The sequence below is a fragment of the Amphiprion ocellaris genome, chromosome 24 (genome assembly GCF_022539595.1).
Source record: "Amphiprion ocellaris isolate individual 3 ecotype Okinawa chromosome 24, ASM2253959v1, whole genome shotgun sequence".
Classification (NCBI taxonomy): Eukaryota; Metazoa; Chordata; class Actinopteri; family Pomacentridae; genus Amphiprion; species Amphiprion ocellaris.
Genome location: NC_072789.1, coordinates 9728806 through 9745499, shown reverse-complemented (window position 1 = coordinate 9745499; position 16694 = coordinate 9728806). Strand labels below are relative to the sequence as shown.

General features: G+C 37.5%; 1 protein-coding gene across 1 annotated transcript in view; it reads right to left on the bottom strand.

The window, feature by feature from the left end:
* Window positions 1–529: 529 nt before the first annotated feature.
* Window positions 530–16694, bottom strand: part of als2b (alsin Rho guanine nucleotide exchange factor ALS2 b) — a 36292-nt gene continuing 20127 nt past the window's right edge. The window contains 21 exon segments of the mRNA XM_035956752.2: window positions 530–709; window positions 1272–1368; window positions 1954–2103; window positions 2226–2287; window positions 3300–3357; window positions 3447–3623; window positions 3702–3812; window positions 5347–5504; window positions 5964–6081; window positions 6164–6177; window positions 6179–6329; window positions 7836–7969; window positions 8967–9044; window positions 9709–9820; window positions 9907–10071; window positions 11258–11356; window positions 11452–11517; window positions 12128–12270; window positions 12272–12325; window positions 12407–12473; window positions 13235–13305. Coding sequence (XP_035812645.2) covers window positions 671–709; window positions 1272–1368; window positions 1954–2103; window positions 2226–2287; window positions 3300–3357; window positions 3447–3623; window positions 3702–3812; window positions 5347–5504; window positions 5964–6081; window positions 6164–6177; window positions 6179–6329; window positions 7836–7969; window positions 8967–9044; window positions 9709–9820; window positions 9907–10071; window positions 11258–11356; window positions 11452–11517; window positions 12128–12270; window positions 12272–12325; window positions 12407–12473; window positions 13235–13305 — 2124 coding nt within the window. The 3' untranslated portion in view covers window positions 530–670.

Sequence of the window (16694 nt, the reverse complement as noted above, 5' to 3'; positions counted from 1 at the left end):
CCGGATGGCACAGATGAGTAGCTTGAAAGTTTAAAATCTGACAAAATCCATCTGTTTTTGGAGTTTTTTGCTCCAATAAATGGTGTAATTTTGTCAGTTTTTGGAGGGGTTGTGTGAAACATGAATAAACAAAAGCATCTCAATAAAGTTTTGCTTTGGAGTTTGTGTTCTTCTCAGTTTTGACACCAAGATTTTACCTTTACTGCAAATATTAGTCTCCTTGATTAGGGAAAAAACCTATCAGTCAACTTTCCTTTTTAGCGAAGAAGAACTGGTTGGTTTCCTAAATATCTGTCTGCCGAGAACTTCATAAATCCTGAAGCTCCAAGGATTATTTACTGTCTGTGTGAAGCAAACAGACCAAACTTCATGTTTCTGTTCTTCAGGCTGAATTTTGAGGTCCGGTGATCCCACAACTGCAAAAACAAGCCGAACAAACACTGGAACAAACGTCTTCGTCCCTCCGAGGTGAAGAAACCGCCCAGGATTCATCGTTTTACACTGGACGACGTTAAGAGGCTCGTCTGCGGCTGAATATTCACACGAGTACCTTCATGATCTGTGGATAAGAAGCTGGTAGAGAGTCGGAGATGGAGGAGGTGATCCCGTCTCCATGGCAGCAGCAGATCCTTCGCTTCCCGCCGGATCACTGGCGGATGGAAAGGTGGCCTTAAGTGATCTTCTCGTGCTGGATCTGGTAGTAACAGGCCTGGAGGAGGAGAACAGGTGAATCAATTACAAATAACAGTCTCTGGCTTAAGTTTAGTTTTCACAGCTGTCTCCTCTCTGCTCTCTAAACACGTCCTGCAGTTGAGCCGAAAAATCTCTGAGTTTTTGTCACCTGACTGCTGGTCGTAGCTGGAGTCGCCCGAGGCTTCACTGTTCCACCAAAAAAACTTACATTTTCAATTTTTACAGAATTTATGGAAACGGCTTATTTCTTGGCAATTTTTTAAATGCATCAAGTAGAATAAAATCATTTTGATGAAATATTGCATTTTTAAGCATGTCGACAGTTTTAATGCCATAAATCATGAAAAAAAATGTATCTTTTTGGTCACTTGTTTCTTTGTTATCATTTTGTGAATCTTTGTGGTCATTTTGTAACTAAGTAATTTTGATGACTTTAAGGTGAGATTTAGTGAACACTTCTAGAAGAAACTGAAAGTCTCACATGATTAGATTGAGGACTCTGTTTCTACAGTTTCTGGCTCTGATAAAGGGCGTAATTTTGATATTTTTTTAAAGATAACATGCGTTTCAAACCTTACCTTCAGGGTGGTGAACATGATTCCGTGTTCTCCGTGTTGAACGCAGGGATCCATCAGGTCTTCGATCAGACTGACCTCTGAACCGAGATTCCTGATTCTGAAACCAAAAAAAAACCTGATAATTCTGGTGAGATTTAAAGATTCTCCACTTGAATCCTTTGAACATTGCAATTTAAAACTATTTGGTCTGAGCTGCATTTTTCATTATTACACTCTAACCAGAACAGTCTCTGCTATCCAGATGTTATTTTTTATAATTATACAATGCACACAGCTGTCTCTCTTTGGGATCATTTTAAATTTTCTTGCCGCTTGAATCTTTTTTTTGCCTTTTTAAAATATTTTCTACTTGTCAGTGTTTTACCGTCATGCTTCAAAAGATCCCATCAGACTCCTCGTATGTGGAAACCTTCATGGCAACAAAACAGACTCTAATTTTTAGAGTCAAAAATGATGTGTTTAAGTGTTTACTGTTGACTGATCAGCAGAAAGCCAAAGACACTCAGTTTACTCTCACATATATGTCAAAGAAAACCAACAAATGATCAAATTTTAGAAGCTGGAACATGAAAGTTTTGCCTAAAAACATGAAAAAAACAATAATCTGATTATCAAAATAGTTAACTGTCTTGTGTGTTTTTGATGTGCGTGAATTTCTGTGTTTTTTGGGTTTGGCGCTGACCGAGCTCGCAGCACCACGTAGAGGAAGACGGGGAAGAGCTCGTCCATGGACCACAGGAAGTCCTGCTTCAGCAGCGCCTGAACTTCCTGCGTGATCTCCTCGAAGGTGAGCTGGATCACCTGCAGCTTGTCTGACGGCGTGAACGTCGTGCTGCAAAAACCAAACAAGGATCAGAACTTGTGTGACTTCTAATTTTTCTGCCTTATTTAACAACACTCGTGTCCCCCTGTGGTTTAAATGCTTCACGCAGCTCGTTTTAAAACCCTCTCTACCTGATTTGCTGAAGTGTTTCCACTGCAGAGGCGAAGCAGGCGTCTTTGGTGCTGGACATCACCTGAACGCAGCAGAACAAACAGCGTTTACGTCCTCACGGTGCTCACTTGCTAACCCTGTGTCCCCAGCGTTGGTAACACCTGTGGACACTTGGAAAATCCTCACTATGTACAATATTTTTCCCCTTTTAACATAAAAAAATAAATAAACAAATGTTTTATCTTTCAAAAAACACGCAGACAAAACAAAATTACACCATTTATCAGCCACAAGCTGTAAAAAAACACAAAAAATTGCAAGATATTTTAACTTTAAACCGTGTGTGGGATTTTTAACCAAAACTTCTACTTTAGATTGTAATATTTCATCAAAATCGCTTTATTCTATATTTAGCTAAGAATAAACTCTTAGCATGAAACGGAATCTGTAAAATACGAAAAATTCTGCATTTCTTCGGCCAAATGTGAAGCCATCAGTGACTCAACTGTGACCAACATTTATGTGACAAAAATTCTAAGACTTTTTGACAGAACTGCAGGCTGTATGAAAGATAGCTATTGTAATTTTTGTTTGTTTTTTCTATTTTCTGTCATTCAAACTGTGTCATTCTGCACAGAGGACATTTCTGAGTTGTCTCTCCTTCTATTCATGGTTGTTCTGTTTCCATAGAGGTGCAGGACTTTATACTGCAGTGAAAAATGAACCCAAAATGAGGAAAAATGCACCAGAAGTACAAATAACACCCGGAAAAGGCTCAGTGTTCTGAGGGTTAATGAAACTGTCTCTCGAGTCAATCTGGGCTTGAAACTTTGCATTTTTATGCTGGAATGTCAAAGAAATGTAACCAAAAAAAGCAAATAAAAGATATGACTCCACTCAACGATTAATAATTTCAATTTTGGCCTGTCTGCAAGGAAAACTGGCGCAAAAATTAAAAACATTTGTACTTCAGTGAGTTAAAGTCGACATAATCCAAAAACATGACATAAACAAGCGAAGAAGTGTTGAAATAAACCAAAAAAAAATCAAACCAGATGTTGCTTCATCATTTAAAAACATGAACAAACTGATACCTGCTGCTTCTCTCCCGGTGCAGGTAAAGCAGTCGGGATAGAAACGGGCCAAAACTTCCTGAGAAGGAACAAAAGAAAATAAAGACTAAGTTCCAGATGTGCTCAGAAAGTGAAAGTGTTTTGCTATGAACGTGTCGTGGGACGTACTGCTGGACGCCCAGGAAGGCGAGCAGGGCGAGGTCGGGCTGCTTGTTGAGGCGGAGGACGCACTCCCAGTAGACGTCGTCCTCCCGCTCTTTATCCAGGGCGTAGAGGGTGAAGAGCGGCGGGTAAAGACGAGGCAGCAGGACGGGCAGCAGCAGAGCCGAGCTGCTCACCACACGGCTGGAACACGGAGAACATCTGGAGGTTAACGCGAGCCGGCAGAGCTGCGATCACGGCGGCAAACGCTCGGAGACGTACCTGGGTTTGGGCGACTCCAGCGGGGCGTCGGCGGCGTCCTTGACGTCCTGGAGGCTGGGGGTCGGCTCTGGAATCAGACCGCCCTCTTCTGGCAGGTCTGGGAACAGAAACCTGCAGGGAACAGAAAAATACGAGGATCTTCAATTGGATTTTTATTTAACCCTCCTGTTGTCCTCATTTACAGGCACCAAAAAATGTGGTTTCCTTGTCTGAAAAAAAATCTAAAAATTCAGCAAAATAATTCCCCAAATTTCTGAAAATTTGCAAAACCTTCAGGAAGAAAATTACAATAATTCCTTAAAAGTTTTATTTTATTTATTTATTTTTTTTAAATAGAGGAAGCACAGAAGATCTTGCTTGAGGAGAATCTGAACAAAACAGAAAAGAAAGACGCCGTCGAGGAGACCAAGATGGTGAAACTGGACGTCAAAATCAATCCATAGATGGAGGAAAAAAAGAAGAAGAGCTGCTGTCTGTTTGTTGTTAAATAAATGACTATTAAAATCTATAATTTGGTCCATTTTAAGCAAAAAATAACTTTAGTGGAGCAAATTTTCACAAAAGTGCCTGAACAAAACAAACAAAAAATTTTTTATTATATTGTTATTGTACTATATTTTATAGCAATTATAACTAAAATCCCAAATCAAGAAAAAAAATTATAAGAAAAAAATTTTAGAGAGCAAATTTTCACCAAAGTACCTGAACATACCTACAAAAATTCAATAACAACAATAATAATACTACTACTACTACTAATAATAATAATAATAATAATAATAATAATAATAATAATAATAATAATAATAATAATAATAATAATAATAACAATAACAATAATAATAATAATAATCATCATCATCATTATCATCATAATATATAATATTTTTTACTATGTTGTTTCTGTATTGTATTATATTACAGTATAACTATAATTAAAATCCCAAAATATGAAAATATCTTAAATTTTTTTTTTTTTAAACTTTAATGGAGCAAATTTTCACCAAAGTACCTAAACTGAATAAATATATAATATTTTTTTATTATTATATTCTTCATGTTTTATATTATAATTATAACTAAAATCCCAAACCATGAAAATATTAAAAAGAAACGGGAGGGAAAAAAAATCTCACTTGTAATGGTTCAAATCTGTAGATGTTTACCAGCTTTACTGCAGATGAAATGGAAGTTTAAAGGTTTTGGTTTGAAATGAAAACACCTTCTGGAACATCTGACTGACCGTTTATTGTCAACATTTACTCACATTCTATTATTTCGTTATATTTTCCTGGTGATTTTGTCTCCAAAAGGTCATATAAGTCCAAAGAAAAAAAAGCTGTGTATAATTTAAAAACAGAAGCAAATAATGCATTTTTTTGAAACTGTCTACAAGTCTATCTCCTACACTGTAGGAATATTGTGCAATCAAAACTTTTAATCATTTTTAGACTGTTTTCCATGAGCAGAAATTAGTGGAATGTTGGGAATCAATTAATACAATTAGCTAAAATGTGACGTTTATCGTGTCCTTTTACATTTGAAAAACCTGTTGTGGCTCCGCTTCGTATTTTTCTGAATGAAACAGCGAATCAAATCGCAGTCGCTGTGCAGACGGCCGCGTACTGTGCGTTCAGCGACGTACCTGACGATCTGGAAGATGCGGTTGAGGTAAGACTTGATCTCGTTGACGGCTTGAGGCAGCAGCCGGCGGTTTGCTCCGACGCCCACGTAGGTCATCCGGTAGACGGCCACCAGGGCCTCCAGCAGCCGGCCCAGCGGGTGGAGGGGGGTGTCGCAGGCCTGCAGAGGAGAAGTTTCAGCTCGACGGACTCATAGGAATCAGCTAATGCAGGGGTGTCAAACATGCGGCCCATGGGCCAAAACCGGCCCTCCAGAGGATCCAGTCCGGCCCGTGAGACGACTTTATAAAGTGTAAAAAATTACAGAGAAGACATTAACTACAGATTGTAAATTTGTAAAACTATAAACGTAAAATAATTCCAAGACCATGACAAGTTGTTTTGATCATAAAGTGAAATACTCGATTGTTCTTTTGTCGTTTTGTGTCTCATTTTTGTAATGTTTTGTTTTTGTCACATTTTTTGTCATTTTGTTTCTTGTTTTTGTCGTTTTGCTTAGGGTTTTGTAGTTTTTGCTTCTTCTTGATTTCTAGTCATGGTTGTTCTGCTTCCATACAGGTCCAGGGACTTTATGTTGCAGCGAAACAGTGAGGAAGAATGTGACACCTGTTGGACTCACCTTGATGAGGTAGAGGCGGATGCTGTGGTATCTCTCCATGGTGATCGGTCCCATGTGCTGAGGAATCACCTCCAGGCTCTCCAGAGTTTTGCTGTGACTCCGGGACAACATCTCCGGACTGGAAAGAAGCACAAACATAAGAATGTTAAATCGTTCTATGAACTTTAACTTGCTGTTCTGCAGGTTTCTGAAGTATCTACCTGTCCTGGATGTGTCTCCAGGCTGGTGGTGAGGGCAACAGCGATGTTGTCCCAGGCCTTCCCGTTGTCTCCTCGACCCGGCGAATCACAGCCCAGCTGAGTCCAACACTCCTCGAACACCGCCTGCCATTTATCCTCAGCGCAGACACACAGACGCCCCAACCTCCTGCAGCATCACGTGGAAAAAACACACAAACGCTGTCACAAAATACGCAATTACACCATTTATCAAACACAAAAAATTGCAAGATTTTTAAATTTGTCATCTCTGTGATTATTAACCAAACTTCTCTTTTAGATCATAATATTTCACCATCATTTATTCTACATTAAGTTAAAACTAAACTGTTGACATTAAACAGAATCTGTAAAAAAAATTAAAATTCTGCATTTCTTCGCCCGACTGTGAAGCCATCAGTGACAGACAGAAGTATATGTCCAAAATTACTTGAAATTGCATAAAATAACATCTGTGTTGTCCAAGATGACTCAAAATTTGTCCAGAAGAGTTCCAAATTCTCTAAAATGGCTCAAAATTTGCTAGAATTATTCAAAAATTGCCACAAAGGACTCAAAATTTGTTGAGAATGACCCAAATGTTTCTGAAATTACTCAAATTTTTTTTTAAATGACTTGAAACTAGATCAGAATTACTCAACAATGTCACCAATAACCCAAACAGTGTAAAATGACTTGAAACATGCCCAGAATGATTAAAAATATGAAACATAATGGCTCAAATTTTGACCAAAATTACTTTAAACTTGTCCAAAATCATTCAAAATTCTCTAAAATGACATGAGATGTGTCTAGAATTTATCAAAATTGTGTAAAATGACTCAAAATGACACTAATTTAGTCAAGAGTGACTCAAAATTACTTGAAAATTGTCTAAAATAACTTCATTGTTGTCCAAGATGAGTTAAAGCTTGTCTAGAAGGGTTCAAAATTGTCTAAAATGACTCATAATTTGTTCTAAATTACTTGAAATTTGTCTAGAATTACTCAAAATTGTGTAAAGGGACTCAAAATGACACTAATTTTGTCTAGTGACTCAAAATTTGACCAAAATTTCTTGAAACTGGCCCAAAGTGACTCACAACGTGAGCAAAATTATATAAAATTTGTCCAAAAATCCGTGAAATCGTCTAAAATAATTTCAGCGTTGTCTAGGATGACTCAAAATTTATCTAGAAGGGTTCAAAATTGTCACAATTTGTTGTAAATGGCTTTAAATGGGATAGAATTACTCAAAAATTGATTCAAAATTAGTCTACAATGACCCAAAAGTTTCTGAAACTACTCAAAATTTGACATGATTTGAAACAGGTCCAGAATTATTCAAAATTTGACCAAAAATGACACAAAATTGTCCAGAATGACTAAAAAATGTCCCAATTATTATATTTTTGACATTTATTTGTCAATTTTGTGTAGATTAACTATGGATCTTCAGTCAAATTTAACCCAGAACTTTGTATTATTATGCTGCAACATCAAAGATTTTTTTTTAGAAAGAAAGCAAATAAAAGTGATTTCAGTCCACTGTAAGAGAATTTAAAATTTACTCCCCAACCTCCTGCAACACTGTGCAAAAGATAAATGTAACGTACAACATAAATAACTCAAACATAAAATATTTTCTGTAAATATGAGCACACTGTGAGCTTACACGGCTCTGGTCTTCTCTTTATCGGTGTCGAACAGGTGAGGTTTGAAGTAGGAGCCGGTGACTTTGAGGCCGGAGCCCCATTCGCCATTGAAGGAGCCCTCCAGATAGTCGCCATTCGCCATCGTCAGCACACCCTGGGGAAGAGTTGAGCATTTTAGTTCATTACAACTACATACCTGTATCTGCTTTATGTACAAGTTGTTGCATTTAACCCACTAAACCCTAAAACCCAACGGAGGGTTTGAAAGGCATTTTATCTCTAAACAAAAGCATCAAAATTTGAACATTTACCAGAGCCAGAAACTTTAAAAACAAAAAAAATGTGATATTTTATTCTATATGCTCATTTAAAAATATCTCCCAAAAATAATCCGTTTGTATTAAATAGAATCTGTAAAAGACGGAAAATTCTAGGTTTCTTGGTGTAACATTAAAACCCAACAGTGACTCAACTGTGACCAACATTTATGTGACAAAAATTCTAAGACTCTATAGCTCAACTGCAGGCTGTGTGAAATTATTTTTTCAGATTAGTTTTATGCTGCACAGAAGACATTTCTGAGTTCTCTCTAATTCTAGTCATGGTTGTTCTGTTTCCTATTCATCAATTCAGTAGTCAACCAACATTTATTTGAACTGAAAATTTTGCTTATTGAGCCAAATGTCGCTAGTTGACAAAAATGTGATTAATCACAATTAATTAATTGCAAAGCCTCTAATTAATTAGATTAATTTGTTTACAGCAAAATACAAAATATTTTTAGAAAGAAAGCAAATCAAAGTGTTTTGAGTCTTCTGCATGATCATTAATAATTAACTATGGTCATCAAAATCATACAGTAAATTAAATTTTGCAGGAAGACTGGCAACACGAAAATTCTAAATTTGCACTCGTCTCCATTTTCAAGAGCTGACAGGTTTAAATATCGTCTCCACAGAAGCTATTTCAGCATTTGGATCTGCTGGAAACTATTCTGTCTGTGTCTTCACCACATTTCATTGCAGTGCAAGTTTTATTTCTGGAGATATTGATGTTTTTTGAGGTCTAAAAACAGGACATATTCAAATTTTGGCCACAAAACAAGCCCGTGGTAAGTAAAAATGGACAATTCAGAGGGTTAAAATGTTCACCTTTCCACTGAGGGTCCAGTCGTCGGAGAATTCCCCCTCGTACGTCGTGTCGTCCTCGGACAGAAGGATCCCGGTGCCCTGAAACACAAAAAGCCACTAATCATGGCTTCTGCTGGGCTCAGGTCAATACTTAAATATCTCACAGATTCCTATTTAATTCTATTCTGCCCATCTAGCAGCTTTAATTTACTCCTGACAGCTCAAAAACTCAAATAACAACAATAATAATAAAGGTTTTTTAAAACCTTTTTAAAGTAAATTAATCAAATTGTGCATAAATCCTGCCTACTTATACATTTTAAGCACCAGCATTTATTTGGATTTTAAATAAGACATCACTCGCAAATCTCACAAATCATCAAATACTATTAATTTCTGATTATTAAACAGAGAATTAAATGTGTTCTACTTTCTGTTTCAGTGCATTTGTTCGCCTGCGCTGCTGCGAGTTCTTCATAATCTTCTTCATTTTTACAAATTTGGTTAAAAATAACTAACATTATTGTAATTATGCAGTGACTGATCCCAAAAACAGATGTCGGGCATGTTTTCAATCACTTGTATAGACTTTAGTTAGCGTTCTGTTACTCAGATATCAGATATTTAATGTGATGGAGGTCAGAAATGTGACAAATTTTGTTGAAATGATTATTTTAGGACAAAATCTCAACCAGATTAAACCACAGCAGGGTTTTTCTCCCCCCTGAAAGGCGTCTTCCTGGACTGTAAAGCATGAATTTACCGTCATCTTGTTGTCTTTGAAGGCTCCTTCGTAGTAAAGGCCGAACTGGGTGACGACGACGCCGGTTCCCTGCCGCTGGTGGTCCTGCCACATGCCCATGAACTTCTCTCCTCTGGAAAACAAACATCACCGTCACCCTTAAGACAAAAACTCGTTCTTCTGAGCTCACCCGGTTTCACCCGTGTGCATAAAACTGACTTAGTGATGTCGTCGAAGACTCCGTAGCCCGTCTTCTTGTCCTGCAGCCACTGGCCGATGAAGACGCTCGGCGAGGAGGTGTTGAGTTTGCCGCTGCGCAGCATCCCGTGACCCTGACGCATCCCATCCTGGAAAGATCCGTCGTAAACTTCCCCGCTGGCGTACCTGCAGTCACACCGAAGACGTTTACGCAACTCTCTTACATGAGAATTTGTCAGAAAAACAACACCAAAATAAAAACACTCGGAAGTTTGGGCTGAAATCCGAAACAAAATATCACCCAAAACCAGATTTTGAGACCATTTTGTTCGTAAAAACATAGTGAAAATGTATTTATTCAGTTTGCTGACAGTATTTTCTTATTTATGGACCGATAAAGAGTTCCACACTGTAAAAACCTTTGATTCAACCGTGTCAACAAAATAAAACAGGAAATTTGAAGCTTGAAGGCTCAGGTTTTTTTTTTTTCCAGGAAATAAATGCACATTTTTAGACATTTTTCCACTGATATTAGTCCACTGAATGATTGATAATTTTAATTTTTGGCCTTCTCAATTTTTAAGAGTTAATTACAAAATTTTTACATTTATTGAAGCCTGTTCTGTTTCCATAGAGATGCAGGGCTTTATATTGCAGTGAAAAATTAGGCCACAGTGAGGAAAAATGAGCAAAAAACACCCAGAAATTGCTATGATGATGAGGGCAAATATAAGTTTGAGTCAATTTAGGCTCAAAGTATGAAAGAAATTTTAGAGAGAAAGCAAATTAAAGTGATTTGAGTTCTGATAAAATTATGTCTTCAGAGTCGATCTGGGCTCAAATCTTTACATTTTATGCTGCAGAGTGAAAGAAATTGCAGAAAGAAAACAAATGAAAGTAATTAGAGTTCACAGGATTACTGATAATTTAAATGTTTGGCCTTCAAAAGAAAATAAATAAAAAATCAATGAGAGAATCAAATTCTGCAGGAAACTGGCACAAAAAGGAGAAAATTTAGTCAACTTAGCCTCAAAACTTTGCATTTTTATGCTCTTACGCAAAAGAACTTTTCGAGAGAAAGCAAAGCTCCCTGGAAGATTAATAATTTTTACATTTTGGTCTTCAAAAATCTCACATTGAAGTACATTTTGCAAGAAAACTGGCAACAAAAAAAACAAAATATTAGAATTTTTCTCCACTTTGAAGAGCTAATTATTAAAACTTTTGCATTTATATAGCAAAAAATGGATTTCAGAGTGTTAAAATGTGATTATATGTGCATTTTATTCCTTAGTACGGCCATATGGCAAGAAAATCTGAGTGTTAAAAAAATGTAAACGTCAAACACAGGATTTTTCTGGTTTTTATTCACCTGTACGTTCCCAAGCCGTGCATCTTCCCGTCTTTCCAGTGACCTTGATAGTGGTCGCTCTTGTTCAGCGTTTTATTCGGAGCCACAAACTCCCCAAAGCTGCACAGAGACACAAAAATACACACAAATAATGTTTAAATACTTGAGAAAAAGCAAGACTAAGTCCTTCAGGTGATGTGTTGGTTGACACTGACCCGTCCTCCAGTCCGTTCTTGAATGCCCCCGTGTAAATTCTCCCATCAGGCCACTTCAGCACTCCTCTGGAAAGATCAATTAATCTGATTTTAGTATTAATACAGATACATTCATGTACATAAATACACATTTACAGGATGTTTCCAGGGCCACAGTACCACCTTCGTTTGAAAATATGGTACTTTGTTCCATTTTAAAGGCCAGTAATTATTTATTATGGTCATTTTGGAAAACTTTGAGTTATTTTACTGAATTTTTTTAGTACTTTTGGGCAAATCTAGGCAAATAACTCTTCATTATTGTTATTTGTACGTTTTCATGTCATTCTAGGCAAATTTAGTGTAATTTTTGGTCAAACTTTGAGAATTCTGGATAATTTTCAAGTCATTTTGGTGTCATTTAGCAAAAGTTTGAAATCATTTTGCTCAATTTTGGCTACTTTTGAGTCATTTTGGACATTTATAAGACATTTCAGACAAGTTATAAATGATTTTAGCCAAATTTTGAGGCATTCTAGATACATTTTTGAGTCGTTTTGAAAAATGTTGAGTAAATTAAGACAGGTTTCAACTTTCAAAGGCCCCACTGCCACCCCTGACAAGAAGCAATTGGTGCCGATCACTGGATAAATCACTTTAATTTAAAACTGAAACACAGATGGTGTGTTCGTCTAACCTGCCGTTGGGTTTCCCAGCAAGCCAGCGGCCGTCGTATGTCGCCTCTTTCAGCCGTCCGTCTTTATAGAAAGTGTACGACGCCGTCCTGGAGATGGGAGGATCCAACTTCTGTCCCTGACCCGGCTGACGCCACATCCTGCCCCGACCCGCTCAGCGCCTGGTCCACCGCCTGGTTGATGGAGCGAAGCCACTTGGCCTAAAAACAAAAACACAGTTCAGACAAAATGGAAAACTTGAATGGAAGCACAATATGGTTCAGCAGAATTAAAAGATTTACCTTCTCCATGGCAGACGAGGCCAGCAGGGTGAACGTCTCCTCAGGTGTGATCACCTTTAGTCCAAATCTGCACAAACAACACAGAGTTTGGCACTGAAAACATGACTTACTGTGTGAAAAACACACTTATATACAGAAAAGTTTCAAAAAAGAAGTCTGAGTGTCTTTGATTATTGGTTGCAGCTGACTGAGGAACGCAAAAGTTTGAGGTTTTTACTGAATTTGGTTGTATTTTACAGAGACGTTCAAGTCATTTAGGATAATTTTCAATCATTTTATACAAGTTTCATGCCACTTACAACAATTTTTGCGTGATTTTAGACAAGTTTCAAGTCATTAAGGACAATTTTAAGTCATGTTTCTAGAAATTTGGGCAAATTTATTAAAAGCCTTCATTTATAAATCTGGTTTAAGAAGTCATGGTTGTGCTGAGGAGCATTTTTTACAGAATAAACTGATTATTTTAGCTAATTTTTAAATGAGACATGTAAAAGAAAGTAATTTGGACCAAATATCATTTTTTTAAAGCTTAGATTTGCTAATTTTCCAAAGGAAACTGATAGTTGCTCATGATAAATTCAAAGACTGGTGGAAAGCTGAAAAACAGATGATTTGTTTTCCAGTTTTTACAGTTTCAGACTCTGATAAATGGCATTAATTTGGTGATTTTTTTTAATAGATGACGTGCTTTTCGACGCAGATTTTGAGATTCAGATGGTTACAGAGATTTCTCAGGGGTGTAACTTTGAGGTGGATCTATGTGGAATCATGATGAGGATTGAATATTTTTCTGGAAAACCGGTAAAACCTTTGAGTGAACCAACTTACAGGCTGGTGTCCTCCTCTGGGATGGGCTCCACCCAAAGTGTAGCCAGAGGGAAGATGTGATGGGTGGAGAACTGGAGGTGAGGAAAGAAGGCAAAGAGAGAAGTTTTTATAAAAGAGAAACAAACTGTGATGTTTAATCAGCACAAACACAGAGAGACAGAAACATAAAGTACAATAAACAGAGAATTCTCTACAAACAAGGAAAAACAGAGGGAAAACTACCTTTAATGTGAGTTTACAGGAGAAAAAGGAAACTGTTCCTCTTAAGAGGTCGTATAATACATCAACGCTGCACATTTTCAGCAGGTTAATGTCATGTTAATAGTCTTCGTTTACTTAAAAATGCTCTTTTTTGGTGACTTGCATGGCAGAAACTAAATATTAGACTCTCTCTGTAACAATTTCAAGCTCACCATCCTGATTAAACTCTGGATGTTTAACTGTTTATGTGTCTGAATTTATCTGTTGTTCTGTAAAAACAAAACAAAAGCAGTCGATTCTCCTTTTTACTTTGTTTAAATTTAATTCTATTAATACGAGTGTAGGCCAATTTCTTAATAATTTAATGTGTTTATTGCTAATAAACACATTTAATTAAAGACTACAATAATACTTTTTTTCAGAAATATCAGCAGAAATGTTAACTTTGAAAAAAAAGAATCAATATTATATGACTGCCCTACATGTATGCTTAAAAACATGACTCTATTGTCATTTATATTAAAATAATACTTAAATTAGACTCTTTAAAAGGCTTTTACAGATGTATCTGTCATGCAAAACATCAAATGATTCATTTATTTAAAACTAAGAAACATTTTAATCCATTTCTGATATAATTTGAAGCAATTGATTGTTAATTAAACATGTTTATGCTTGCATTTAAGTTTTTTTTATATGAATAAAACATTATTACATTATAGTTTTTGATAATATCAGTGGAAATGTTAAAGATTAAATGTTAATAGCATAAAACCATCAACTAATCAGATGAAAAACTTAAAGTTTGAAGCTTTTAAAAGATTTTACAGGTTGACTTTAAATCTGCTGCTGGACATATACAAGATTCTACATGAAAGAAAATATCATATAAATAGACTAGAATAATAATTTTGGATGCAGCTTTTTAAGAATAGCAACAAAAATGGCAAACTTTAAATAACTATAGTGCATTTTCAGCTTAAAAGCACACAAAAAACTTGTTTTTATATTAATATTAAGCACAGAAATTGGATCAGTATGTCCTTCTTAACAGTAAATTTGGTGATAAATCCTCCTTTATCCTTTCCTGCTTTTGGATTTCTCCTTTAACTTTGTTTAAATTTCAGCTAATTTCCAATATTTTAACCACTGTTGTTCATTTTTTGTGATGAAGACTTTATACAAGTGAGATTAAGTCATAATGAAGATGGATGTCAGTAGAAATGTTAGCTCCTTTTTAAAGACTGGAGTTTAAAACTATGCATTTTAAAACAAAAAGGCCTTCAGAGGAAACTTGATGATGCATCAGTCATGCAGGACAACATGTGTTCTAAATCTTAGCATGCATGGTTTTATGTTTTTCTTCCACCAACACGCAGCGTCTCCTTCATTCAGATTCACGTCACACGACACTCGGCTGCAGCTGCTGCAGGAATTTTAAGGCACAAACCTGCTTCACATTTTCACAGAGAACTGACTGCTCGACATTTTGGACGACAGAACGAGCACGATTCAAGGCAAGAGAGGAAGAAGAAGGGAATAATGTGCAGGACGACCACAGGAAGGATTGGTGCAGATTAGAGAGGACAGGGATGGTAATAGAGACAAACAGGGGGAAGGCGAAGGAGAAGTGAACCACAAACTGTTGGTGATTTTTAAGATTTTAAACCAACAGTAAGAAACCAAGGCTTCAGGCTTTTAGAGTGCAAGCTGGATTGGTTGGCAAAATGAGGAAGAAAAACAGCGCTTGAGCCTTGGTTGTGGTCGGTTCATCCTCCCATGCAGCCTCCTGCAGGTGGAGAGCAGGCAGAGGACGGAGGTGGAGGTAGGGCTCTGCATCACCGGAAACACCGGACACTTAGTTTACTGCTAGGTCACAAATTCAGCCTTTAAGCTGTGCAAAAACTGCAGAAAAAACATGCATTTTTACTCAAAAGCTGCCATATTTTTAGGATGAAATTCAACCAAATTTTCATCAGTTAACATTCGAGTAAATAACCAGGTTAAAGTTACTTAATATGCTTTAAATACCAGCTTTTTCATGTTGATTTAAAATGAATTATAGATGAAAAGGCTGCAGGTATTCAGTGCTCTGTACAACATTTATTTCATTTGCAGATTTTCTCAAATCAATTGGTTTAATAATATAATAATAAATTTTATTTATAAAGCGCTTTTCCAAAAGCTCAAAGACGCTGTACATAAAATACAATAAGATAGAACAAAACAGATAAAATCAGTAGATAGTAAACAAGTTCAAGATAAAATACAGAATCACTTAAGGAAAGCAGATCTAAAAAGGTGAGTCTTTAAAAGGGATTTAAATGTGGTGAGGTTGGTGCAGTCACGGAGGGCATGGGGGAGTGAGTTCCAGAGTGTGGGGGCGGCAATGGCGAAGGCTCTGTCCCCCCAATGTCGCCGGCTGGTCCTGTGCGGGATGGAAAGGAGGTTTGTGTGGGAGGAACCGGAGATTCCTGGGGGGGGTGTAGGGGAGGAGCAAATCGGTAAGGGTAAGAGGGGGCTAGATTATGGATGGACTTGAAGGTGAGGAGAAGCAGTTTGTACTGGATGCGGGTGTGAAATGGGGAGCCAATGGAAGGTTCCGCAGGACGGGTGTGATATGGTCGTGAGAACAGGTTCGGGTGAGGAGTCGGGCAGCAGAGTTTTGAATGAGTTGAAGGATTATTGAGAACTTTGGAGGTGGAGCCGAAGAGAACGCTATTGCAGTAGTCAAGGCGGGAAGTGACGAAGGCATGAATGAGGGTTTCAGCGGCTGAGAAGGAGAGGAAGGGGCGGAGACGGGCGACGTTGCGGAGATGGAAATAGGCAGTTTTGGTGATCTGATTAATGTGGGGGTTCAAAAAGTGAGGTTGCTGTCAAATAACACACCGAGGTTGCGGATGTGAGCAGAAGGAGATAGGGTGGTGTTAATCAATGGTAATGGGGGGTGGGGGAAATGGTGTGAGTGATTTAGGTCCGATAAGGATGAGATCAGTCTTTGTCACAGTTTAGCAGAGAAAATTTTTCCTCATCCAGGATTTAATGTCGGCCAGGCAGCTGGAGAGAGAGGGGAGGGTGGTGGTGGCGGTTGGTGTTGGTGGAGATGTAGAGTTGGGATATCGTCGGCGTAGCAATGGAAAGTGTAGGTGTGTTGGGCGGCCGGGATGATGTTGCCGAGGGGGAGGAGGTACAGGATAAAGAGGAGGGGGCCAAGTACTGAGTCCTTGAGGGACACCAGGGACAGGGGGCGGGTGGGTGA